The following is a 27663-nucleotide window of genomic DNA, read 5'->3' on the forward strand; positions in this document are numbered from 1 at the left end:
CCATAGGGGTATTAATGGCAGAAGCATTTTAGAATTGTGGTCACTGAAATAACGCCCTGACAATACCATCTGAAGTTCAGAAATAGTTATATACCAAAACAAGCACATGATCAACCTCTTCGTGTTTAAAGGGATATGAAACCCCAACATTTTCTTTTGTGATTCAGACAAAGAATACCATTTTTAAAAAAGTTTCCAATTTACTTTTTTTAATTATAAAATTTGCTTTGTTCCCATGATATCCTGTGATGATGAGATACCTAGGTGGGCATCTGGAGCACTATATAGCAGGAAATAGTGCTGCCATCTAGTGCTCTTGCAAATGGTTAAAATTCTTTCAAAACTACTGCCATATAGTGCTCCAGAAATGGGCCAGCTCCTAAGCTTATATGCCTGCTTTTAAAAAAAGATAACAAGAGAACGAAGAAAAATTGAAAATAGAAGTAAATTAGAAAGTTGTTTAAAATTGCATGCTCTATGTGAATCATGAAAGGAAAATTTGGAGTTTCATATCACTTTAACACCCCAAAAAATATATACAATATACTCTTAAAACCCCCCAAACATAAATGGACAGCGAACACTTTGTTGGGTTGCTATACAACAACATATCACCAAATCTTAACATTTTGGAAACAAATCAACATAATTTTACTGCATTTATTTTTCTATAGCCAAACTCCACCCTCAATTTGCCTTATTTGTAGGAGCAATCTGGGCTTCAGTCTGCAGACAACAAGGCTAGAGTTAGTATAAGGTACTATGTTTTGCAGTTGTTATCAGTTAAAGCCAATTAGTGAAAGATATGTAGTAGGGTTAGCTTTGAGAAGTCAGCAGGGTACTTTTCATGTTCTGAGAGGTAGAAATAGCTCAATTTCAGAGCTAAATTACATGAAAAGGGTGCAAAATAAATAATGAAAAAATATTGCAAAGTTGTTTCATTATGCAAAACCAAACATTTTAATTAAAAAATATCAAAATGTTTACTGTCCCTTTGAGTAGTAGCAAGTGCATTCTCCTTGTGCTAAGACACATAGCAGGAAATTACTGGCATTCACAGCCTGCGCAAGAGGGAATGCCCACAACCAACTAATATGGTTGACAATTCATGTTCAAAATAAAAGATACACAAATGCTCTGACAACTTCAAGAAGCATTATTGTATTTAGATCTATACTCTAAAAGATGTGCATTTCAAGTATTCTTATGACGTTTAAATTGACAAAGCACAGAAAAATGCTTGAAGAGAATTCTGTTTGATACTTTGTGTTGATCTTTAATCTCTTAAGGACATATGACGGAATTTTTCTGTGATAAAACAATTGAGCAAACTGAAAGCTGTGTCCTTAAAGGGTTAATTATTCACAGACTATTTTCTTAAAATGTTTCTGCCAGCGGTTTATGTTCCCTTAGCATAGACAATAAGAAAAGTCCTTTGCAATTCCTATTTTACCCTATAAAACTGATTTGCTGAAAATGTAAAATAATATACTTACTGGAGAATAAAAAGTTTGTATGGTGTTAGCAAATCTTGATCAGTGTATTTAGTAAGCGCCTTTTGGAAAAAACATCAGATAAATGCTTTATATATTATTTTTTTCCTCTAATGCACTGACCCACAAATGATTTACTAATGGTAATGCAATTTTCAAGTCATCAGGAATCCATCTTTATGATGTGACAGCAGACATCATGGAAGCAAATATAATATACCTGAAGACATCTCAGATAGAGAAATTAGCACTACATGAATCCAAAGTAGCTGGAAAGTGGCTGTGGATTAGCATACATATTAACTAATAGCAAAAGCAGACTTGCCGTTAAAAGATGGAAAAAATACCATCTATATAATTACTGCCTGTGGCTTAAGGTGACAGGCGGCCAGTTTTTTTTATAATATTTGTTATTTTTTCTCTATGTTTTTAAACATAAGAATGGGATCACAAATAAATATGAGTATTAAACGCAAAACATAAACTTTATTTCTTTTAGTTTTTTCTGATTCTTTTTGTAACTTTTATCTATTAGTATGCGAGTCTTCACACATAGATGTATTCTAATTTCTAATTCTGTAAGTTTAACGCTATCACATTCTTACAGGCCCATTTATCAAAGGGCTTGCGGACCTGATCCGACACTGCGGATCAGGTCCGCAAAACCTCGCTAAATGCGGCGAGCAATATGCTCTCCGCATTTAACATTGCACCAGCAGCTCACAAGAGCTGCTGGTGCAACGCCGCCCCCTGCTGACTCGCGGTCAATCGGCCGCCAACAGGGAGGCGGACAGGGTTATGGAGCAGCGGTCTTTGTGACTGCTGCTTCATAAGTTGTGTTTCTGGCGAGTCTGAAGACTCTCCAGAAACACGGCCCTTCAAGCTCTGTACGGAGCTTGATAAATGGGCCTGATAGTGTTGGTCTTTTGATACACTTGTGTTTACATTCTTTTGGAGATGGTTTAACATATGAAGCCAGCATTTGGTTTTTGGAAAAGCAGGTTGAACTGGACAACTTGGGCTTATGATTGTATATTCTTGTGATTTTATTGCTACCTTTTTTTATTTTTCAAATATTTAATTTTGTATTTAACTCATTGTATTATCAACCTGCTACATCTGAGTGGTTTTCTACTTGGAGAAGTTGAGAAATGATAATAGAATTGTACCAATGAGCAGGGAGAGTGATAGGCAAAATTATGATAAGCTAAAAGGATAGAGATGTGATGAGAGAAAATTAGGATAACATTTCAAAGTACACATTGTGACATTCAAATAACATTTAAAATTTCAGCAACAGATGATCAGTGATTAAAGGGACATAATACTCATATGCTAAATCACTTGAAACTGGTGCAGTATAACTGTAAAAAGCTGACAGGAAAATATCACCTGAGCATCTCTATATAAAAAATGAAGATATTTTACCTCACATTCTCCTCAGCCCAGCAGAGTAAGTTCTGTGTAAAAAGTTATACTCAGCTGCTCCCAGCTGCAGGTAAAAATAAAAAAAAAATTAAGAAATGAACAGCAGCCAATCAGCATCAGCAGTGCTGAGGTCATGAACTCTTACTGTGATCTCATGAGATTTGACTTAACTCTCATGAGATTTCATAGTAAGCTTCCTTTACCTGATTGGTGAAATAATATGAGAGTTCACGATGCTCATCCCCTAAGATGTCCCAGGACAGACACACTATAATGCTGCTTAGAAGTCCTTTACAATGGGATGTGGCTACTGAGGAACTTTTGAGGTAAAATATCTTTCTTTTTTACATAGAGATGTTCAGGTGATATTTTCTAGTCAGCTTTTTACAGCTATGCTGCATCACTTTCAAGTGTTTAAACATTTGGGTATTATGGCCCTTTAACAATCTAATTTTATTTTGGCCTTCATTACTTTGCAAATAACCAAAAAATATGATGGCATATTTCATTGGGTCAACCTAAAATACTCATTTTGTTTTACTTATATGTTTCCTATTTATTTATAGCAATCTGAAAACTGTGATACACAGATTGACAGCAAAAAACAGCGTCTGGAGGATACTGTGCCATACTTACTCCCACCATGTATTTCTCCTATTCCCAGCACTAGAGGGAGCAGCATGAAGGAGTAAGTCTTTTTTTTGTTTTGTTTATTTGAATAACCTTAATTTTTGTCTTAAAAAAACACTTAGCATGGCAGAACATTCTCATACTAACATTAGATAGATGCTTATGTTCATGTGTGATCAAGAAAGAAGTGTGTACAAAAGAAAGACGTGTATCAAAAGAATATTTTGTAAGAACAAATTAAAAAGGTCATATTACAAAAAAGTTAAAGGGGATCAGCAAACCACACTATATGATGGCCTCTATTTAACAAGGTCTGGCGGACCTGATCTGACAGTGCGGATCAGGTCCGCCAGACCTCGCTGAATGACAGAAAGGGTAAAATAAGTACTGCTTTCCAGGAGAGCATTGTGGAAGAAATTAGTGTTGCTAAAATGGATACTGATTCTCAAGCACTGGTCAAAGCCATCTATGATACAATGACTCCACAATTTGATCAGATACGACATGATATGCTTTCTCTTACGAATTAGATTCATTCCTTTAATAATAGGATTGAAGCAGCTGAATTACGTATTTCAGATATTGAAGATAGAATGCACATAGCTGAACAAGACACAAGTTTTTACAGGACCACTTTAAAAAAATTACAGGATAGGATAGATGACTTGGAGGATAGAACCAGGAGGAATAACCTCAGAATCATTGGTGTACCTGAAACAATAGAGTATACAGACTTAAAAAAGTTTTTTAGGAAAAAATTTCCTCAGCTTTTAGAATTGCCCGGCCCAAAACGCCAGTTGGTAGTTGAAAGAATCCACAGAATAGGACAGGAGAGATTGAGGCCAGATGGTAGTAAGATCGCTAGGCCTATAATCACCAAATTGCTTAATTTCCAGGACAAAGTTGATCTATTAAATGCATACCTCAAAAAGAAAGAGGTAGTGTTAGAAGGAGGTAAACTACTTCTTTTTCAGGATTATTCCATAGAAACTACTAATCGCCGCAAGGGGATGGCCCCTCTTTGTACGCAAATTATTAAGAAAGGCTATGAAGCCTTTCTTTTATACCCTGCTAGGATCAAGGTGCTCAAAGATAATAATTGGCTCATATTAAATACACAACAGGAAGCGTATAAGTCCTTAGATGAAAATGAATAAGAAGTATATAACAGTCTTAAGCTGTAGTAGGCCATAATGCTTACAAACTTAATGGATTATATATTAGGTGAAGGTTTTTATTTTGGTTATGTGTTGTGTGGAATTTTTTTTTTCCCTTTCCCGGTCCCCCCACCCCCCGATGGCTTTTCCGAGCGGGCATAAGTATGGTATTAGAGCAGTAATGGGTCTCTTGGTAGCTATCTTGCCTTGCTACTATGACAGATAAAGTTAATATAGATCTTATTTCATGGAACGTTAGAGGCATTACCTCCCTAATTAAAAGAAAAATGATTATGAAAAACCTAAAAGAATTTAGATGTAATATTGCATTTCTTCAGGAAACCTACATAGTTCAAAATTAAGCAAATAAATTCAGAACAGGTTGGGTGGGGGAAGTTATTGCTTCATCAGGCAACGCCAGGAAATGCGGGGTAGCTATCCTCCTGCATAAAAATTTACAGTACAAGATTATACAGTCCGAGATAGATGCAGATGGTCGGTTTATAATTGTGCAGTTGGAAATAAGAGGTCAAAATTATTTTATGCAATTTGTATGGACTGAATAATCATATACGGGAATTCTGGGATAGATTACAGGGTAAATTATTGCAATTCATAGAGAGCAAGCTGATAGTAGCGGGGGATTTTAATTTGATTGCTCAATACCCTCTAGACAGATGGCCCCATAGGAAGAAGGCGGTAAGTAGAGAGAAACAAGATATCACTTTATTTTCGAAAGTTTAGAAATGCCTTAAACTTAAAAGATGTGTGGCGAATGCATAATCCAGAGACAAAGGGTTTCACTTGCAAGTCAAATACTTTTAAGACGTTGTCTCGGATAGACTATATTCTCATTAATTAAAAATTAATGGGGGTAGCAGTAGTAGATATAAGCGAAATTATCATTTCGGATCATGCACCCATTTCGCTTACGCTACCAGTGGCGGGGCCCTCAAAAAGAAATTCTGCTTACCCGTTCCCAAAATATCTGTATTCGAATTGTAAGTTTAAAAATTGGCTGATTGAAGCCTGGAAGAAATTCGAATATAATAACGTTGGGTCTGTCTCCAGTCCGGAGACATATTGGGAGGCCTCTAAGGCGGTATTACGCGGAGAAGTAAAAGCCTATTTACATAAAGTATGGAAAAAAAAACAGATTCGGGACGTCCAGCTCTCAAATCAGCTATCTAACGCTTATAGTACGTATATACAAGATGCATCCCCAACTAATTGGCAAAAGTATTTGCAAACTAAAAAAGAAAGAGAGATCTTTCTTCAACAAAAAGCGGCAAGTGATCTTACTCGGTCTAATGCACGGATGTATAAATATGGGGGTAAGATAGGGAAGAACCTGGCTAATTTAGTGAGACAAAATCGGGGTCCCAACTATATTCCAGTGATAGAACAAAAAAACAAAAAAACCCATTAGATAGATGCTTATGTTCATGTGTGATCAAGAAAGAAGTGGGTACAAAAGAAAGACATGTGTATCAAAAGAATATTTTGTAAGAACAAATTAAAAAGGTCATATTACAAAAAAGTTAAAGGGGATCAGCAAACCACACTATATGATGGCCTCTATTTAACAAGGTCTGGCGGACCTGATCTGACAGTGCGGATCAGGTCCGCCAGACCTCGCTGAATGCGGAGAGCAATATGCGCTCCATATTCAGCATTGCACCAGCAGCTCACAAGAGCTGCTTGTGCAACGCCGCCCCCTGCAGACTCGCGGCCAATCGGCCGACAGCAGGGGGGTGTCAATCAACCCGATCGTACTCGATCGGGTTGATTTCCGGCGATGTCTGTCCGCCTGCTCAGAGCAGGCGGACAGGTTATGGAGCAGCGGTCTTTGTGACCGCTGCTTCATAACTGGTGTTTCTGGCGAGTCTGAAGACTCGCCAGAAACACGGGCCGTCAAGCTCCTTTCGGAGCTTGATATATTTGCCCCGATGTGTTTAGTTGGGTGCTGGACTAGTCAAAAAAAAAAAAAGGCGAGAGTAGTAGGTTTGTCTTCTGCACTGGAACATCAGCTAAACTATTATACTGTAAAAAATGGGCTGTGATCTGATGCATTTTACAGTGGAGAAAGAGGCTATGCCTAAGGCACAGTGGTGTTCCCCAGAAAATAATAATAGGGGGGCACTTGTTAGATACCCACTGGCATTTTGGGGGGATATTTTTAATGGGAGGGGCTAAACAGGATGGTCTGTAAACAGAACAACAATGGGAGGGGTGGAGTGGGAAGGTTGTCGGCAGGTTGGGCATGCTGCGGGCAGGGCTGGGTGTGTCTTGGGCCAGATCAGGTGGGGCTTTGTAAGCAATTGGAAGAGCAGTGGTGGGTGAATCGAGGGGGTAATCAGAGCTGGGGAGCACATGTCCCCTCTGCCTTCTGGCAATGGCACTGCTAAGGTAAGGCCTTAACTAACCCAAGTAAGCGCAACCTATTGGGTTTATTCCCAGTATACCACAGGCCCTGTCTGACTGTGCATCCCATATATTTATTGACTGCATTTTTACTTCTAAGTACTAAGTTTTCTTCCCAAAGTGGTTGGAGCTGTAGTAAAAAATACATTTTTAACATCCACCCTTCTGCCAGTCTTCTGATGACAATATAAAGCATATGAACTGAACCCTGGCTTTCAGTAGTTAATTGTGCTTGATTTAATATGTTTAGTAGCATTTATAATAGTTACTCAACCACTTTCAGATTTATCAAATGTTAATTGGTAATATATTTTGTGGAATCTCCCCTAAATCTTACAGATTTATGGTCAATACTTTATAAAACTCTTCCACAAAGTCTGTTTCTGTTTCATTATTTCACAGTTTTCTGTTGCATTTCAATTAGCATGTTTGCAAATTAAGCCATTAAACATGCTTAATTATTCCAATAAATTAATTCACAATTGGTTATTATTGCAATTAAAGCCTCTTTTTAGAGCAGTAATTGCCCTAAGCTAATAACAATCATCTGAACAATATGTAGCAATTCATTTCTGCAGACTATGCCTTTTATTTCATAAATTGCAGAGAAATTTAATCATTTCTATGCATTTCAATATTTTCAGATCTAATTTCTGTCAGCAAATATATCTGAAATGCTCATTTTTAAATGAACCAAATTTGCTATAAAATACTGCAGTTCATGTGAATATTAAACATTTCTAAATATCATTGAACAATTTTACTATGTCCATTGTTCTCCTACCATGAACGGTGTAAGATGAAATACATTTTTATTATTAACATTTTGACTTGCAATTGTTTCTGTTATATTTGTGTTACGAGTTCAGTTCTTTCCTGACCCAAAATATATGCCATATATTTGCATACTCACATCAACTTACAATCTGCATATTTGAATTAGTTCATATTCAATAAATTACTGCACATTACAGACATTTGAAACATAAAGAAACTAATAACTATTTTACCATAACTACATTTTTCAAACGATTGAATCATGTTTCCATGCAGAATTCTTCAGTGCTTCAGTTACTGCTAAACCAATGTCATACACCATTTATCTCTGTAAAAAAAGAAATTGGGGAAACATTGTTTCTTGGGAAGAAAAGCTAATTCCTAAACCACTTTGTGACTCAGTTGTGCTCACCCAGTGAATCTGTTCAAATATGGTCTATCTCACTCTCTAGCCCTGAAGGATAAAATATAGACAGCCCTGTGCTAAATTATTCCCTATGCAGAATTTTACCTTTATTAATTGAAACCTGTAAGTGATAAATAAAAACCTGATCCGTAGAAATAGTTATAAGCAGTCTAGACAAGTCTGCAAGGATATAAAAGGAAAAGCATTTATTACTGAACTGCTACTCACACATAAGCCCATGCAAAGGGCTAAACAGTTAAAGTCCGCTCCAGACTTGCAATGCACCTGGGACATATTTGGTGAGCCCATGACAACAGGCATATAATATATGTCCACTAATCACCAGCTAGCTTCCAATATGACATTGCTGTTGCTGAGCATATGTACAAATGTTTTTCAACAAAGGATGCCTAAAGAACATAGTAAAGTTGATAATAGAAGTGTCTTAAAATCACACTCTCTATTTAAATCATGCAAGTTTAATATTGGCTTTATTGTCCCTTTAAATGTACTTTTCTTTAATTCTTTAATTATTCTCTTCATTACAAATGTTTTAGAAATATTGTAGAAAATATCCCATTTTTATCTTTATAGTTTTCAGGGACTTATCTGTTTAAGTCTGAATTCAGATTAGTATAGTGCTACCCTGAAAAGATCAGATCAGCTATGAATAAAACCTTGTTTTTTTACCTTTTTATTTTGCTTTCATTTAACTTTTTGAAATAATGTAAAATTAAGCTATAATAATTGTGTTAATACCATACTTGTTTTTGTTTTATTTTTTTACTACTTCATTTCTAGCTAGCTGACAATATCATTAACATTAAATAATTATGGTAATGGTTATTTAAATACTTTTACACTGGCTAATGTAAAAGTATACTATAGTTATATATTTTTTTTAAATTGCCTTTTTGTTTTCATTTAATTAGATTTTAAGCAAATATGTTTCAAGATAATGTTGTCTGCAATCTTTAAAAAAAAACCACATAAATTAATGTGATATTAAACACCTTTTGTTTTTGTGTAAAAACTCTGTCCCATAGTTCCTAGAGTGGCCACAAAATCAAATTTTGTAGCCTTAGTTTTCTTCAAATTTCTGTAAATGAATAGCTGGTTTTAGTCATTCCAAGCACCAGGATACAAATATACTATGCGACTGCTTTCCATAATGTAAGCAGCAGCCACCAGATTGCAGCTTCTTACACTCACCACCACTTCTGGGTTGATGGATAAAAATCATCCTGAACACGTTCATTTGAGATTGACAGGCCCCTCTCTCACGCAATTGCTCAGGTGCATCATTACACAAGTGATCTCAACAAACCCGGGCAGACAGTTCTTAAGTCGGGACCCTTATCCATGATGGCTTCCTACATGGGGCTGATGATATTAGATTTTAAGCAAAATTCCAAAACCTCAGTTTATTAATGATTTATTTACAGATATCAAGCTTGCATAATTTTACAGTATAAACCTAGAAACTTAAATATTGGTATACATTTGTTTTACTTGACAGAAGTTCAACAAAAAAAACAACAAAGAAGAGAGAAGAAAAAGTCTTTCCTCCATTATTATCACCTTTAGTGGATGAGCCAATCCGAAGGCGACACTCCAGCGATAACGGCTCCTTTAATCAGGAGTGCAGTGCCACCCCATTTGTGCACACCAGCAATTCCTTGTCTAGACATAAGAAGAATGGAAACACAGCAATCAGCACGAAAGGAAACTGTGTAAGTAACTTCCTTATTATATTATATTAGCCACTATAGCGCTGAAAGAGCTTTCATTTGCCAAGTGTAGTTTCTTAACAGTCATTGGGCTACATTCAAAAAGACTTGTTTGTGAAACTAGGATCTATCTCAAAAAAAGTTTCCACAACAACAAAAATGGCAATATTCACCAAGATTTCTAACATCCCCTGGTCAGAGCAGCGAGTTGCAAGGTCCCCTCCGTTGAAATGAATGGAGCCACTTCTGTTTCAATATTGCTTGCTTCATACTACACAAGTTTTAATGTGTAGGATACCGGCATCACACAAATATATTAAAACAGCATAAAACAGGCAGATTAAAATACAATAAAATACCATCTAAAAGATGGTTGCTCTAACAAGCCGAAAAGAAAACTTTTTAAAAGTTCAACACTATTAAAATAAAAATAAATAAATCCCCAACTATATAATAGGGAGACAGCAAGACTAGGTACTTCTCATGGAGAATACAACTATATATGTTAAATGCAGGGACACTCACTGACGTTGGGATAGAAAATATTACTGAATCGAGTTTCCATGAATTTCAAACATAATCTTGCCAACATGGTGAGACCCTTAGTCAGTGAAACAAAGCCTCCATGAATCTAGTCCATTATTGTTTAGCATTTTCTTTATGCAAGCTTGTGCAAGTTTAATAGTATTTGAATAAACATTATATTTTGCACATTTTCTTACACTGATTCTGTTGTTTTTGTCTATTTTATAATTGGGGAAAATGTCATTGTATAATAGGTGTTTTAATAAACAAAAATGGACATATTGGGGCCCATTTAACAAGCTCCGTAGGGAGCTTGTGGGCCCGTGTTTTGCCAGCAATCAACCTGATCGAGTACGATTGGGTTGATTGACACCCCCTGCTGGCAGCCGATTGGCCGCGAGTCTGCAGGGGGCGGTGTTGCACCAGCAGCTCTTGTGAGCTGCTTGTGCAATACTGAATACGGAGAGCGTATTGCTCTCCGCATTCAGCGAGGTCTTGCGGACCTGATCAGGTCGGATCAGGTCCACAAGACCTTTCTTAAATTGGGGCCATGGACTTTGTTTAGAGGAGATACGTAGAGTTCTACATTAGGCTGATTGAAACTCTATATACACAAACATGGACCATAAATAATAGCCAAAATATTACACTTCATGTTATAAACATATTATTATGTAAAATGACTGCATATTCTTTAACGCATTTTAGATAATGTTTGGAAAATATTGCATGTGTAGGTAGACAGCTTTTACTTTTTTAATGGGACATTAAACACATAGGGCTAGATTACGAGTGAAGCACTATTGCGTTCAAGTGCTATTAGGTTTTTGAGGCTGTTTGCATGCTAGTTAAATTCCACCCATATTACAAGTTGAAAGTAAATGTGAACTTGTGAGCACAATAACAATTTACTCTGTAATGATCACAGCAACTTCAGAGCTATGGTTCACTGTTAAGCAAGTCACAAAAGTGTCACAAAACGCATAAAAATTACATTTAAAAGTACAATTACACTCATATTAACACTATCTAATAAAAATGTATGTGTGTATATATAGATATCCAAGCCTGCTCAACGAAGCGCTCTGAGGGTCATAGGGTAACAGAATAGTTAAATGTCTATAGGCAAAGGTAAAGCATGAGAGAGGGTATGTGAATCCGGTCCCAGATAAGTTATATCCATTAAATTAATACTCACAGGCGGCAACCTCTTTTTCCAGTGAGTCTGCACACGCACTAATTACAAACATAACAGTCCAAGGATGGAAAAAGAAAAAGCGCTCCAAGCCTTATAGTAAAAAAATTCCAATACTTTATTCAAAAAAAGTTTAAAATCATGTAAGATAAAAGCGGTCAGCACAAGAAAAAGTGCAAAAAATGCAAAAATACAGGCGACAAAACAGGTGCTCCCAGCAAATGTTTTGTGCAGTTATGCACTTGGTCACTGCTCAGAGCACCTGTTCTGTCGCATTTTTTGCACTTTTTCTTGTGCTGACCGTTTTTATCTTACATGATTTTAAACTTTTTTGAAAAAAGTATTGGAATTTTTTTACTATAAGGCTTGGAGCGCTTTTTCTTTTTCCATCATTGGACTGTTATGTGTGTGTATATATATATATATATATAACTATATATATATATATATATATATATATATACTGTATATGTTTATGAGTGTATTTATATATATATATATATATATATATATATATATATATATATATATATATATACATACAGAGAGAAGTGCACTCACAGGAACAAACAACTGGCTCAATACCATTGTTAGCCTGTTCTATGGCGATTTACCACCTGGGTGCAACTTTTTAGCCCAGTAATGCTTTTCACAGAGTAGAATTTTCCTGTAGTATATCAGTCTGATCCCACCTATTACCGTCAGTCCAGCGCCGAAATACTGGGCAATTCTTCTCTGAACAAGGAACACAGCAACCCCAGACGATCGTTTCGGCCTTCATTGGGCCTTGGCAGTGTGGTGTAGCCATATTCCTCTAAGCACACTGAGCAAGGAGTCCACGTCTGGTTTCCCCTTTTTCCCATAGGGAGACTAAATACATACAGAGAGAAGTGCACTCACAGGAACGAACAACTGGCTCAATACCATTGTTAGCCTGTTCTATGGCGATTTACCACCTGGGTGCAACCTTTTAGCCCAGTAGTGCTTTTTCACAGAGTAGAACTTTCCTGTAGTATATCAATCTGATCCCGCCTATTACGGTCAGTCCAGCGCCGAAATACCAGGCAATTTTTCTCTGAACAAGGAACACAGCAACCCCAGACGATCGTTTCGGCCTTCATTGGGCCTCGTCAGTGAGGTGTAGCCATATTCCTCTAAGCACACTGAGCAAGGAGTCCACATTTGGTTGCCCCTTTTTCCCATAGGGAGACTAAATACATATAGAGAGAAGTATATATATATATATATACATACACAGAATATGTTTATGTGTGTATTTATGTGTTTTAACCTTTTAAAGCCGTTATGACGTTCTATTCCGTCATAATTAGACTAGGCTTTAAAGCCGTTATGACGGAATAGAACATCATAACTAACGGCTGTCCTGAAGCCTTCTGTATAATACTATAATACTTGTATATTAATTCCTATGAACATATAGGCATTTGGTTTTCTTCTGTGCTCTCTATTGACTTCTACAGGGAAAATACGTTAACACGGTCACAATATTGGGTTAACACACATTAGGTTTTGCACGTACACAACCTTTTTACTTTTAACCCGATGTACACAAGGTTTAAGCTCAAGCAAAAATGCTAAATCGTATGCCACTTGTAATCTGGCCCTAAATATATTCCATGCACCCCTTCTAATTATGGGTGCACTCATTTCTGAATCTAGATTTCACTGCAGCTATATGATGGAGGGTTGCTGCGCAAGTGCAAACACATCAACACTAAAATGCAGTGAAAGCCAGGTTGCAAAATGGTAGCACCAATGGCTAGACGGAGGTGGAGGGTAACCTCAACACAATTCTTCTAAAATGTTTATGTCTAGATTATAAATGGAGCACAAAAATTTTAGCCTTAAAGGGACAGTCTACACCTGAATTTTTATTGTTTAAAAAGATAGATAATCCCTTTATTACCCATTCCCTAGTTTTGCATAACCAATGCAGTTATATTAATACACTTTTTACCTCTGTGAATATCTTGCATCTAAGCCTCTGCAATCTGCCCCCTTATTTCAGTTCTTTTGAAAGACTTGCATTTTAGCCCATCAGTACCGTCTCCTAATGTCCTCTAGTTGTGAAAATATGTCAAAATGCATTCAGATAAGAGGCATCCTTCAAGGACTAAGAAATTAGCATACGAGCCTCCAAGGTTTATAGCTTTCAACTAAGAATACCACGAGAACAAAGCAAAATTGATGATAAAAGTAAATTGGAAAGTTGTTTAAAATGACATGCCCTATCTGAATCATAAAAGTTTATTTTTGACTAGACTGTCACTTTTAATATCATTTAGGCAGTGTCCATTACTTCCTGTCACAGCCCTACAAGAAGGCTGTGGTCTCTACAGGAAGGTTTATCTAGCATGATGTCATAAAACTTCTAGAATAACATGAACTGGTTTACTGTTAAGTGAAATAGTCTAGATAAACAGAGAGTCAGATTTACCATGCTCAAAACAGAATGCAATTTAAGTTGCCAACATGTCAGCTTTCTTATCACTTTCACAGTACTGGCTAAACCAAACATTTCTATAAAATATTTTAATATATTTCATGTACGCTCAGTAGAAGCAAATAGCTTAAAAAAGAAGCGACGACATGCTTGGTAGCAATGTGGCAGCAATGTTTTGTGAGAGTTGTAGTCACACTATAAAATACATACACAGATTGTCTTAAAAAATTGTCTCCGATCATGCTCCAATTATTCTAACTATTCCACTGCATAATAAAATATGTAAACCTCGCTGTTTTTTTTCCCCTAAGTTTCTAATGAAAGATTCTAAATTCAAAAGCTGGTTGTCTACTAAGATGACAGATTTTTTTTTCCTTAAATCTAGGGTCAGTTAATGACCCGAGTTTATTATGGGAGGCAGGCAAAGCAGTAATTAGAGGAGACATCATTTCATATATGGCTAATTTCAAACGGAAAGCTGAACATAGAGAAAAAGAAATACTAAGAACACTAACTAGCGCCTATAATAAATATCTAGTGCAACCTACGCCTATAAATTGGAGGAAGTATACTTCCGCCAAGAGAGTGAGAGACACTATGTTGATTCATACTTCAGTACAAAACGAAATAAAATACAGAGCGAAGTTCTATAGATATGGCGATAAGGCAGGTAAATTATTGGCTAAATTGGTTAAGAATACGCAAGGAAGTCCTACTATCGACTTACTTTTTGAACAAGATACCATACTTAAAGACCCAAAAGAAATTATTGACGCTTTCTCCGTTTACTATGAGGACATATATTCCCTTAGGGATTCAGACCTAGAAGCTTCAGAATTATTCTGGAGAGGGCTTGAACACTCATGTTTAGCTGAGGAAGCAACAGCCAAAATCAATTCTCCTATCTCTGATCAAGAGATTATAGGCGCTATCAAAAATTTAAAATTGGAAAAAGCTCCTGGACCAGACTCCTTACCTAGTGTGTTTTATAAGATATTATCTCCTATTCTAATCCCTCACTTAAGAAACCTTTTTAATCACTACTACATAGAAAAAAAACCTGTCTAACCAAATTTTGCCGCATCTACTACAGTTTTGATCTTGAAGCCAGGGAAGGACCCCGTGAAAAAGGAGTCCTATCGCCCTATTGCGTTATTGAACACTGATTATAAGATACTATCTTCCATTCTAGCTAAGAGACTCCAGGGTGAGATTGGAGTTCTTATTGACAAAGACCAGGCAGGATTCCTCTCTAAACGTAACTTAGCGGCTAAGGTTAGGGAATTGTTTCTTGTTCTCGACTATTTCCGTAATTCGCAAGAAATTTCGGCATATGACCATCCTGATCTTGCAATTATCGCGCTTGACGCAGAAAAAGCGTTTGACTCGGTACATCATCAACATATTCTAACTACATTGTTTAACTTTGGCTTTAAGGACAATTTTATTTCTCTTATTGACAATCTTTGTAATAACTCCTCTACCAAACTGGTCATTGGTAACCTAGAATCTAAGATAATTAAACTTCAGAGAGGTACGAGGCAAGGATGCCCATTATCACCCTTACTATTCGATTTAGCGATGGAATCTCTAGCTCTCAAAATCAGGCAATCTATTGAGGGAATAATAATTGGTTCATTAGAGCAAAAAATCGCCTTGTACGCGGATGATGTGCTGATTTATATGTCGGACACGGGAAAAAATATCCCAAGATTACTGTCGATCATTAACTCCTTCGGGTCCTTTGCTAGCTACAAGATCAATAACTCGAAATCAGAATTTTTATGGGTTAGGAATAATGAGGCTTCCCCGCAGTTGATACCCTTTAAGGAGGTAATCTCCCACTTTAGATATCTAGGAATTAATATATCAGCTGATCCAAAAGAGTGGTATGATCTTAACATTCCTCCCATATTATCAAAGATAATAGAGTATTTGAATAGTTGGCAAAATCTTCCACTATCCCTATCAGGACGTATCGCTTTATTTAAGATGGTTCTACTTCCAAAAATCATTTTCCCCCTACAGAACGTTCCGGTTATTTTAAAAGTGAAAGATTGGAAAAAACTGAACAGAGCTCTCAGATACTTTATATGGAAATGCAAGAGACCCCGTATTTCTCTAGACAAACTTTATCTCCCTAAAAAATATGGGGGACTCGCCCTGCCTGATCTTAGCAAATACAGTTTAGTCTTTCTCGCACGCATAGTGATAGACTGGATTGAGAACAAAGACTATTTTACTAACAATAAACTTGAAAAAAATATCCTATATCCCTATAATCCCATAGCATTAATCCATTGCCCAATACAATTAATCCCAAAGAAGGTGAAGTCTTTTAACTCGATATATGTAATAATACAAGCTTGGAAAAAATTTGGACAAAAAGTAAACATTGATCTGTCTATTCCAAAATTTCAATGTTTATGGGGTAACCCAGAATTTCAACAAGGAACACAATCTCGATTATTTCAGACCTGGCAGGAGAAAGGTCTAACCTTTATGACGCAATTCATAGATCAAGATACCTTATCAGTAAAGTCATTTGATAGATTAAAACAAGAGTTCCAATTGAGTAATAAGGACTTTTTTGCTTACTTGCAGGCGAGACACTACCTCTTCTCTCTTACTGAGAAATTCGGATGGGTATGGACATGGGGGAAATTAGATAGCTGGCCTATTCTTGCAAAAAATGATTTAACCTCTGTTTCAATTTGGTATGAATTAGCAACTAGCTCACATGGAAACTCTAACTTAAGTCAGATAACGCAGAGATGGAATCTCATATATCCAGAATTAAATCTGGAGATAGAACAGGTAGAAAAATCTATATCTATAACGGCCCAAACTACCTTATCCGCAAGTTGGCGAGAATCACATATTAAACTTTTGTATAGATCTTATTATACTCCATCAAAGGGATATAAATGGCATAACCATGAATTCAATATATGTCCAAAGTGTGCGTATCCAGCAGCTGATATTGTCCACATGTTATGGGCATGCCCAAAGATAAGACAGCTATGGCAAAGAGTAGAATTTTGGCTCAAAAAAACATTGAAGATATATCCTCTCTCTATCTCTCTGGCGGAAGTTGTTTTTCTCAAAGAATCACCCATGGTTATTGAACATATGAAGGCTAGAAATATGACTATTTTGGTAACAAGAAACTTAATTCTTAAGAATTGGCGTACCCCCAAGATACCTAGTATTTTGGAAATTAAAAATTACATGAAAAAACAATGTATCATCGAGCAAATGGACACAACTCTAACATCTGAAAGAGAGATAACGCTCTTTTTCAAAAAGTGGTCGACATTTATTAAGATTTTTCCACCAGAAGAAATAGATCAATTAATTTACCCTTTTAGGCACTCTGAAGTAGTGTTACTAGATCGATGGTAACACCCAAAATCCCCCCTGGGGTTTATTTTTTTATTTTATTTATTTATTTTTTTCTTCTTCCTTTTCCTTTTCCCTCCTCTGCCTTCCCTCTCCCCTCCTTCTCCCCCAATATTATAGTTATTCATATCTCCCTTTCCTTGATAAGTTAATTGAGGAATATGAAATTGACTCTGAACTAAACTGTTTACCAATTGAATGAATATAGTTGTTTTTTCTTTTTTCCTTTTTTTTTCCCTTTTCTCTCCCTAATTAAATACATAAAATAAATAGAAAATACCTTCATTGAGTATAATATGTATTAATTTATTAACAAAAGACATGTACTATTAATATTATTTAGTTAAGATAAAGGCATTAATTTCTTTTGTAATAGGTTATTACACTAAGCCCTGCGTGGCGGATTTTGTGTTTTGTACTCATGTTGGTCCATAAATAAATATTTTTTTTAAAAAAATGACATGCCCTATCTGAATCATAAAAGTTTATTTTTGACTAGACTGTCACTTCTAATATCATTTAGGCAGTGTCCATTACTTCCTGTCACAGCCCTACAAGAAGGCTGTGGTCTCTACAGGAAGGTTTATCTAGCATGATGTCATAAAACTTCTAGAATAACATGAACTGGTTTACTGTTAATTGAAATAGTCTAGATAAACAGAGAGTCAGATTTACCATGCTCAAAACAGAATGCAATTTAAGTTGCCAACATGTCAGCTTTCTTATCACTTTCACAGTACTGGCTAAACCAAACATTTCTATAAAATATTTTAATATATTTCATGTACGCTCAGTAGAAGCAAATAGCTGAAAAAAGAAGCGACGACATGCTTGGTAGCAATGTGGCAGCAATGTTTTGTGAGAGTTGTAGTCACACTATAAAATACATACACAGATTGTCTTAAAAAAAACAAAAAAAAAAATATATAAATATAAATGGCTATTTGCTTTTGCCTAACTGGTCCCTTTCCCCCCTGACCGTTAAAGGGACATTACAGTCAAAATGAATTAAACTTTCCTGATTATGCAACTACTATATTCCATGGTCTGCCATGTGTATGGCCCCCATATAAACCTAAAACATAATATGCATTATAGTAATTTTGAAGCACCAACAAAGTTATTTTATTTTACAGGAAGAAGATTCCAGGGTACCAAGTAGTAATCTTGAAAACATACAGAACAGTCACCCTGAACCTGATGCCTGGCCCTCCTTATCTACACTAAACAATGGAAACATGGAATCATACAGATCAAAAATAGCATTTGATGAAACGTAAGTAAAAAAGATTCCCATTTTGGATCTTCAGCTTTAGTTTTTGTGCAGAATATAATGGCTGCTATATAGTTTAAGTTTTAAAGAAGCATTCTATGTAAAGAAGGCACAATGTTGTCATATTCCTCATAAAAGTATAACATTGCATGCATAGAAGATAAACATCAACATTTCTTTTAATACGCAAAAAATTTTTTGCAGTAGCAAATGTAATAATTGTAAATCTTCATTACCACAAAAGAAAATTAAACTTTATGGAAACCTGGGAATATTACTACATTATCTGTAGAACTATTATAGTATTTATTTTTAATGTTCTTTTTTAATTGAGGAAACAGTTCAGACAATGGGAGAAAATGTATCGGCAAGGGAACCTGTCCACCTTGGCTTGGGGCGAGCAAAAAGCATGCTTTGCCGATATTTTTTATTGTGCAATCTTGCCCTCTGCTCTCACAGCTAACCACAGGATAACAAGACTTGCCAATCATCCCAGAAGAATAATTCTAGGATGATTTAGTGGCTACGGGCCGATTTAACAAGGGCCGAATGGCCCCTGTTCCCCTTGTTTCCGCGCAACCCTTCAGACTCGCCGGAAACAGGAGTTAAGAAGCAGCGGCCTCAAGACTGCTGCTCTTTAACTCATCCTCCTGCTCTGAGCGGCGGACCGCAATCAACCTGATCAGATACGATTGAGATGATTGACACCCCCTGCTAGCGGACGCGAATCTGCAGGGGGCGACATTGCACAAGCAGTCCACCAGAACTGCTTGTGCAATGCTAAATGCTGATAGCGTAAGCTGTCCGCATTCAGCAATGTCTGCCGGACATGATCACTACAGCGTATCATGTCCATCTGACAGATGGTAAATCGGCCCCTACATCTTCCTAACCAGCATGGTGTACAAGCAACTTCCACAGCTGGGTACATTTCCTCCATAGCATATGACAATATATAGCAGATGAAAAGCATTTATTAGCAACAAAATCCATCAACAGTTATGTGTACAATGTTTACAATATATAAGAATGATTATGTCTATACAGTTTCATACAAGACTCTAAATGCACTTTCTCAGCATGACTAGTATCTGATAAAACCACTTAATGTGATCACAGTAATTTAAATTAATTGTTGGTTATAACGTGCGTCTAATTGCCAATAGTTCCCAAATAAGTTATAGAGTAATAACTTGGGTTAGCTAAAGACAAGGGACATAAATAGGTAGTACTAAATTGATGTTAGTCAATGTAAACAAAGCCTACTTCTATAATTATTTCATTTTCACAATGGAAGCCACATATTGCTGTAAACCATAAAAACCATTCCCCTGTAGACAGAACTCATGGATTTGCACTGCTGGGTATAAAAATGGCTGATGTTTGAGCCAATCATATTCATAAGCCATTAAGCCAGTTTTGGAGAAAAAAAAATAGTCTCAAATTAGATCAAGTTAACTTGTGAGTTTGTCAGAGATTCATTTAAATTACTTATGAGATAATACATATTTTGGCACAAAAACAAAATATTCCTTTATTTTTTTCAATTATTATCAATAAACTTTTGAGATAAAAATGTATTTTTATTTTTCTCAGGATACATAATGCTGATTATTACATGCAAGAAGCGAAACGGTTAAAGCACAAAGCTGATGCACTGGTAAGTTTTTTTCTCCGATTAGAGTTATCTAAACTTTGCAGACATCATACATTTTGCTCTAAATATATTCTGTAAATGGGAAATAATATTTTTTAAACTATATTTGTAAAGACAAACCAGAAATCAAATAGAGGAAAATATATGCTTTGCTTTTGCCTTCATCTTTTATAGATATTCGATTCCTATACAAGTTATAAGGTTCAAGCAACTCTCTTCTATAACATAGTAGTAGCACAAGCAGTGATAGGTTAGAATGCTGTGTGTGCTGAGTATTCCTAGCATTAGTGACTTCAGTGCTGACATAGGCCTAGGTTACAAGTAGAATGGTGATTTGCACAATATTTCTAGTGTAAATTGTGCTTCTGTGACACTGCTTACCATGATAATGTCACGAGCAGCCTTGTGCTTGTCTTGCAAGGTAAAAGTAGGGTTTTCCTGCTTGAGTGATACGTATCTTGTTTATGCCGTTAGTATAGTGGTTGATACAGTGGGGCTGATACAGTGGGGCCTATTTATCAAAGGTCTTGCGGACCTGATCCGACAGTGCCAATCAGGTCCGCAAGACCTTGCTGAATGCAGAGTGCAATACGCTCTCCATATTCAGTATTGCACCAGCAGCTCTTGTGCAACGCCGCCCCCTACAGACTTGCATCCAATCAGCTACCAGTAGGGGAGTGTCAATCAACCCGATCGTACTCGATCGGGTTGATTTCCGGCGATTCCTGTCCGCCTCATCAGAGCAGGCGGACAGGGTTATGGAGCAGCGGTCTTTAGACCGCTGCTTCATAACTGGCATTTCTGGCGAGTCTGAAGACTCGCCAGAAACACGGGCCCACAAGCTCCGTTCAGAGCTTCATAAATGGGCCCCAGTGAGATTGCATAAAAGCAGTTGGTACTCAATAAACTATTGTAACTGGCGGAATTGTTTATGAGAGATATTAATATCCGTACTGTTAACCTTGTTTCTAAACCAAAAGCACACAAAAATGTGTTTTTTTAATAAACTTAAAAATTAATAATTAATATTTTTTACAGTATAATGCATAAATTATACAGAATGGGATGTAGTTTATGCCTATAATGCCCAAGCTCTGATGGCTTTAGCAATAATGTTTGTTTTTCTTTAAAAAAATAAATACCATTGATTTTACAACCAATAATGGGCCAGATTACAAGTGGAGCACTAATTAATGCTCCTGTTTGAGCGTTAATTGTGGTAGAAGTAAGTTTTTGTGGTTATCGGGTTGCAGTCATATTTTGAGTTGAATGTAAACTGTTTTTGCTTTAACACTAATCCGATAAGCATGAAAAGCCGAACTTAGAATATTGTGTGCATATTCATGTATTCCCCCCTAGAAGTCAATGGAGAAAATAAAGTGGAAAAAACACCTAACTCTCACGCAAACCTGATTGCATATACTCATGTGCGCTAATCCGACATGAAAATATGAATATTATATATTCCAATGTCCAGCACATAGAATAATATGTTCTATTTATTCATAAATAAATATTTATATATATATATATATACTCAACTCAATGCATTTAGGCATCTAGACATGGTGAAGATGACTTGCTGAAGTTCAAACCGAGCATCAGAATAGGGAAGAAAGGGGATTTAAGTGACTTTGAAAGTGGCATGGTTGTTGATGCCAGACGGGCTGGTCTGAGTATTTCAAAAACTGCTGATCTACTGAGATTTTCACACAGAACCATCTCTATGGTTTATAGAGAATGGTACGAAAAAGAGAAAATATCCAGTGAGCGGCAGTTGTGTGGATGACAATGCCTAGTTGATGTCAGAGGAGAATGGGCAGGGAAGTTTGATATAATAGAAAGGCAACAGTAACTCAAATAACCACTCGTTACAACCAAAGTATGCGGAATACCAACTCTGAATGCACAACACGTCAAACCTTGAAGCAGACTGGCTACAGAAGCAGAAGACCATACCGGGTGCCACCCCTGTCAGCTAAGAACAGGAAACTGAGGCTACAATTCACACAGGCTCACAAAATTGGACAATAGTAGATTGGACAAATGTTGCCTGGTCTGATGGGTCTCGATTTCAGCTGCGACATTCAGATGGTAGGCTCAGAATTTGGCTTAAACAACATGAAAGCATGGATCCATCCTGCCTTGTATCAATGGTTTAGGCTGGTGGTGGTGTTATAATGGTGTGGGGGATATTTTGTTTAAATGCCACAGCCTACCTGAGTATTGTTGTCTTCTGATGGCTACTTCCAGCAGGATAATGCACCATGTCACAAAGCTCAAATCATCTTAAACTGGTTCCTTGAACATGATAATGAGTTCACTGTACTCCAATGGCCTCCACAGTCACCAGATATCAATCCAATAGAGCACCTTTGGGATGCGGTGGAATGGGAGATTTGCATCATGGATGTGCAGCCAACAAATCTACAGTATCTGTGTGATGCTATCATGTCAATATGGACCAAAATCTCTGAGGAATGTTTCCAACACCTTGTTGAATATATGCCACGAAGAATTAAGGTAGTACTGAAGGCAAAAGGGGTTCCAACCTGGTACTAGCAAGGTGTACCTAATAAAGTTGCCGGTGAGTGTATATATATATATATATATATATATATATATATATATATATATATATATATATATATATATATATATATATATATATATATGTGTGTGATTTTTTTTGGTTCAATATATATCTATACCTATATAAGTGCATGATTATATATAGCTAAATATTTATACAGATATATATAATAATCTCTATTTCTATTTTCATCTGCTTAACTGCAAAGGGTTACAATGCACTTATATATGTCTATATATATGTGTACATATGTATTTGTGTTTATATGTATATATACCTATATGTCTGTAAATACATATATACACATATAAATACATAAATACATTTGTACACATAGATAGACATACTGTATATACAGTATATACAGTATATATATATATATATATATATATATATATATATATTATATATATATATATATATATATATATATATATATATATATATGATATATACATCTTTAGACATGTACATGTATGTATCTCAATGTTAAAGCCCTTTGCCTGCCTTTTTTTTTTCTAACACCTGAGATATCTTTGAGCCTTTATAACCTTTGTGTGCAATATTTTTTATGAATAATTTTTAAAAGATAGTGTTATTATGAGTGTAACTGTAGAGTATTTTTTATGTGTTTTGTGAAACAGTTAACCAGAGCTCTGAGGACATGATAATCATACTAGGGTAAATTGCGATTGCACTCAAGTGATCACGTTTACTTTCAACTCGTAATACAAGCAGTAAGCCTGAGGAGCGAAACCCTTATCGCTCGGGCGCAAATGTTTGCGCTCCACTCGTAATCTGCCTAATATATTTTACCTGTTAAAGTGTATTACATTGTTTTAATTTAGTTTCTTATTTGAAATAGCTGATTTTGACTGCTGTTTCTCACCTATACTGTTATACTGGTTATAAAGACAATATGAACGTTTAGAAGAAATCAAGCTATCAGTGTGGGGGGGAGGGATAATAAAATGTTCATTAAAATTATAATTTTTTTCCTTTGTTTTCTCAAAGTTATGGTCTCACAGTGTATACAGAGAGAAAAGAGGATTTTGTGCAAATATAGAGATAAACTAATGAGATCTGCTCTCCCTGCAAGCTCAGCCACTTGGATTAGGTTGTGATTTCAATTTGCAGAGACAGCTATTTCTTATAACTAAATTAACAGTTTCCCATCAGCTGGTATAACAAGTCATTGTAAAGACATCAATGGGAAACTTTCAGTGCTTCTAAAAATGACATTAGTGTGTTTTGTCTATGCAAAAAAGAAATGTTCACTTTGGTTGATATTTCCAGCATTAATTGATTATTGCCGAGTAACAAGGACTAATCATGGACGAGTTTGCACACACACGGTTTCAATATTCTTTTAAGTGCCTCTTGTAATGTGGGTTCTAGCCGTATAAATATTGTGACCTTGTGTTTGTGCATCTCCCTGTAGCGATTGCAATCCACTTGTAATCTAGACCATAGTGTTAAAAAAGTGTGATACACCTTTTTATTACACAGTTTATATTAAAAAGTGCCCTGCAATGCAACCCCCCATGTAGTATTGACTACCTTGTCCTTTTGAAGAGAGAGACTGAAAGACAGAAGGAAGTCCGAGACTTACTGATAAGCTAAATTATCTTTTTGCCAATTGAAAATGGTGAAAATTATGCTTTAAAACATCAGCCTTCACATACAGTAACAAATACATAGACTAACAATAACACAAATCTAGGTTTAGAATGTTGTATATAGTATTATATTCTGGGGAATACATTAACCTGACTTTCAGTGGATCCACATATATACTATATGTGCTATGCTTCACCAATGCATTATCACAATTCTGATCATCTCCCTTTCACAATTCTGATGGTCTCTTTTGTAACACTGTGTTTTATCCACTGTTTGCTTAGTTTGTAATAATGTTCAATATCTTCACATTCCTTTTTGCTACCTTTTGTCTCTATAACAAACTACTTTATTCTATTACTACTTCCCCCTCAACACCTGAACTGTTCATTAGCCTATCTCTCTTAACCTCACCTCACTTTTGTATTCATTAACTTCACACATTACTAAAGACTCTCTCTCCCCCTTGCACTTCATCCCAAAAACAGTCTCATTAAGGCAAATCTGCATTTCATATTATGTCATTCTCCCTCTTGCTCATACTAGCTGTTGGTGACATCTCCCCTAATCCTGGTCCCCTACAACTTTCTAGCCTTGCACATCCATGTGTGCCTTTCAATAGACTATAAAAACAAAACTCTGGTAACCTTATTCTCAATCCTCTTGCATCTAAAGCTGCCACCTTCACTTGTGCACTCTGGAACTATTGCTCTGTTTGCAACAAGCTCACTTCAATACATGACTTCTTTATCTCCAACTTTCTCAACCTTCTGGCTCTTACAGAAACCTGGCTCTCTGCTTCAGACACAGCATCCACTGCTGCACTGTCACATGGGGGTCTCCACTTCAGCTACACTCCTAGGTCTGGCAATAGACAAGGAGGTGGTGTTGGTATTTTACTTTCCTCTCATTGCACCTTTCAACAAATACAGCCTTTCTCTTCCCTTTACATTTTCTTCATTTGAAGCACACATGATTAGTTTATTCTCTCCTCTGTCTATACGTGTTGCAGTCATATATATCGCCCCCTGACTCCTCAACTCCATTTTTAGATCACTTTGCTGCCTGGCTTCCTTATTTCCTTTCCTCCGACACCCCTGCCCTCATTCTTGGTGACTTCAACATCCCTCTTGACAATCCCACTGCCTCCTCTGCAAAACAACTTCTGCAACTCACTCTTTTAGCCTGTCACAATGGGTTGACTCTCCCACTCACAAAGATGGTCACTCCCTCAATCTGATTTTCAGATATCGGTGCACTATCTCAAATTTCACAAACTCCCCTTTTCCTCTTTCTGACCATCATCTCCTCACTTGCAACATCCACATCCCTCCCTACAATTCCTCCTCTCTCTACCCCTCACACCAAACTTCACAGAAGCACTAAGTCATTAGATCAGCAACAGCTTGCTAGCTCTCTTGAACCTCTCCTCTCCTCCATCCCCTCCTTTCCCTGCCCTGACTAATCTATCTGCCACTATAACTCCACCCTTACATCTGTCATTGACAATCTTGCCCCACCTACCATAGCTCAGAAACCACACTCTCATCCTTAGCCCTGGTATACTCCTCTTACATGGTACCTACGCAGATGTTCCCATACTGCTGAGCGACACTGGAGTTCAGCTGACTTCCTTCACTACAAGTTTACCTTGAACTCCTACTATTCTGCCCTTAATCTTTATAAACAACAATACTTCTCTACTCTCATCTCTACTCTTTCCTCTAACCCAAAATGTTCCATACTCTTCTCCGCCCACCCCCACCTCCTAATATAACTTCTCTCTTAGCTCAAGATTTTACCAGCCACTTCAATAACAACATTGACTCCATCATATATGAAATCAGCACTCAATATACTACCAATCTCCCATCCCTTCAAAAGCTCACAATCATCCAAAACCCAAATAGCCATAAATTTAGCTCTTTTGCCCCTGTTACTGAGGAAGTTTCTGCCCTTATACTGTCCTCCTACCTCACTACCTGTCCCCTCGACCCCATCCTCTCACAGCTACTCTCCTCCTTATCTTCTACCCTTACCCCTATACTCACACACATCTTCAACCTCTCCCTCAGCACTGGTATATTTCCCTCATCTCTAAAACATACACTGGTCACACCTATCCTCAAAAAACCTTCTCTCGATCCAACCTCCCCATCCAACTACTGTCCTATTTCCCTAGTCCCTCTTGCCTTAAAGCTCCTTGAAAAGCTAGTATATGCACATCTATCCCATTTCCTTACACTAAACTCTCTTCTTGACCCACTGCAATCTGGATTCCGTCCCCATCACTCCACAGAGACAGCAATTTTCAAGGTTACCAATGACCTACTTACAGCAAAATCCAAAGGCCAATTCTCTCTGCTTATCCACCTTGATCTGTCTGCAGCCTTTGATACTGTTGACCACCCTCTTTTGCTCCACACCCTCCAATTCTTCGGCATCTACAACACATTTCCCCCTTCTTCCAAAATCTCCACCCCCCAATTTTCTATAACTGTTTATAGTTCCATCATTACCCCTACCCCGCATGCCCGATGTCTTGGGGTCCCACTTGACTCAGACCTTTCTTTCACTCCTCACATTCAGTCCTTGGCTAAAGCCTGCCACTGCCACCTTGAAAACATCTCTAAAATTAGACATTTCCTTACACAAGACACAACTAAGATTTTAATCCACTCTCTCATCCTTTCCCACGTCGACTATTGCAACTTCGTCCAATAGCTCCATAGCTGTCACCTAGCTTCTTTACAATCCATAATGAATGCCTCTGCCAGGCTCATCTTCCTTACACATCGCTCTTCATTTGCTGCACCTCTCTGCCAATCCCTTCACTGGCTTCCTCTTGCCTCCAGGATTAAACACAAAATCCTCACTCTGACATACAAA

At 36.8% G+C, this 27663-nt stretch overlaps 1 protein-coding gene across 1 annotated transcript in view; it reads left to right on the forward strand.

The window, feature by feature from the left end:
• AFF2 (ALF transcription elongation factor 2) overlaps nucleotides 1-27663 on the forward strand; it is an 863717-nt gene that overhangs the window by 813427 nt on the left and 22627 nt on the right. The window contains exons 12-15 of the mRNA XM_053699151.1: nucleotides 3488-3609; nucleotides 9835-10048; nucleotides 18768-18907; nucleotides 20501-20564. Coding sequence (XP_053555126.1) covers nucleotides 3488-3609; nucleotides 9835-10048; nucleotides 18768-18907; nucleotides 20501-20564 — 540 coding nt within the window. The remainder of the gene's footprint in view (nucleotides 1-3487; nucleotides 3610-9834; nucleotides 10049-18767; nucleotides 18908-20500; nucleotides 20565-27663) is intronic.

The sequence above is a fragment of the Bombina bombina genome, chromosome 1, assembly GCF_027579735.1.
Source record: "Bombina bombina isolate aBomBom1 chromosome 1, aBomBom1.pri, whole genome shotgun sequence".
NCBI lineage: Eukaryota > Metazoa > Chordata > Amphibia > Anura > Bombinatoridae > Bombina > Bombina bombina.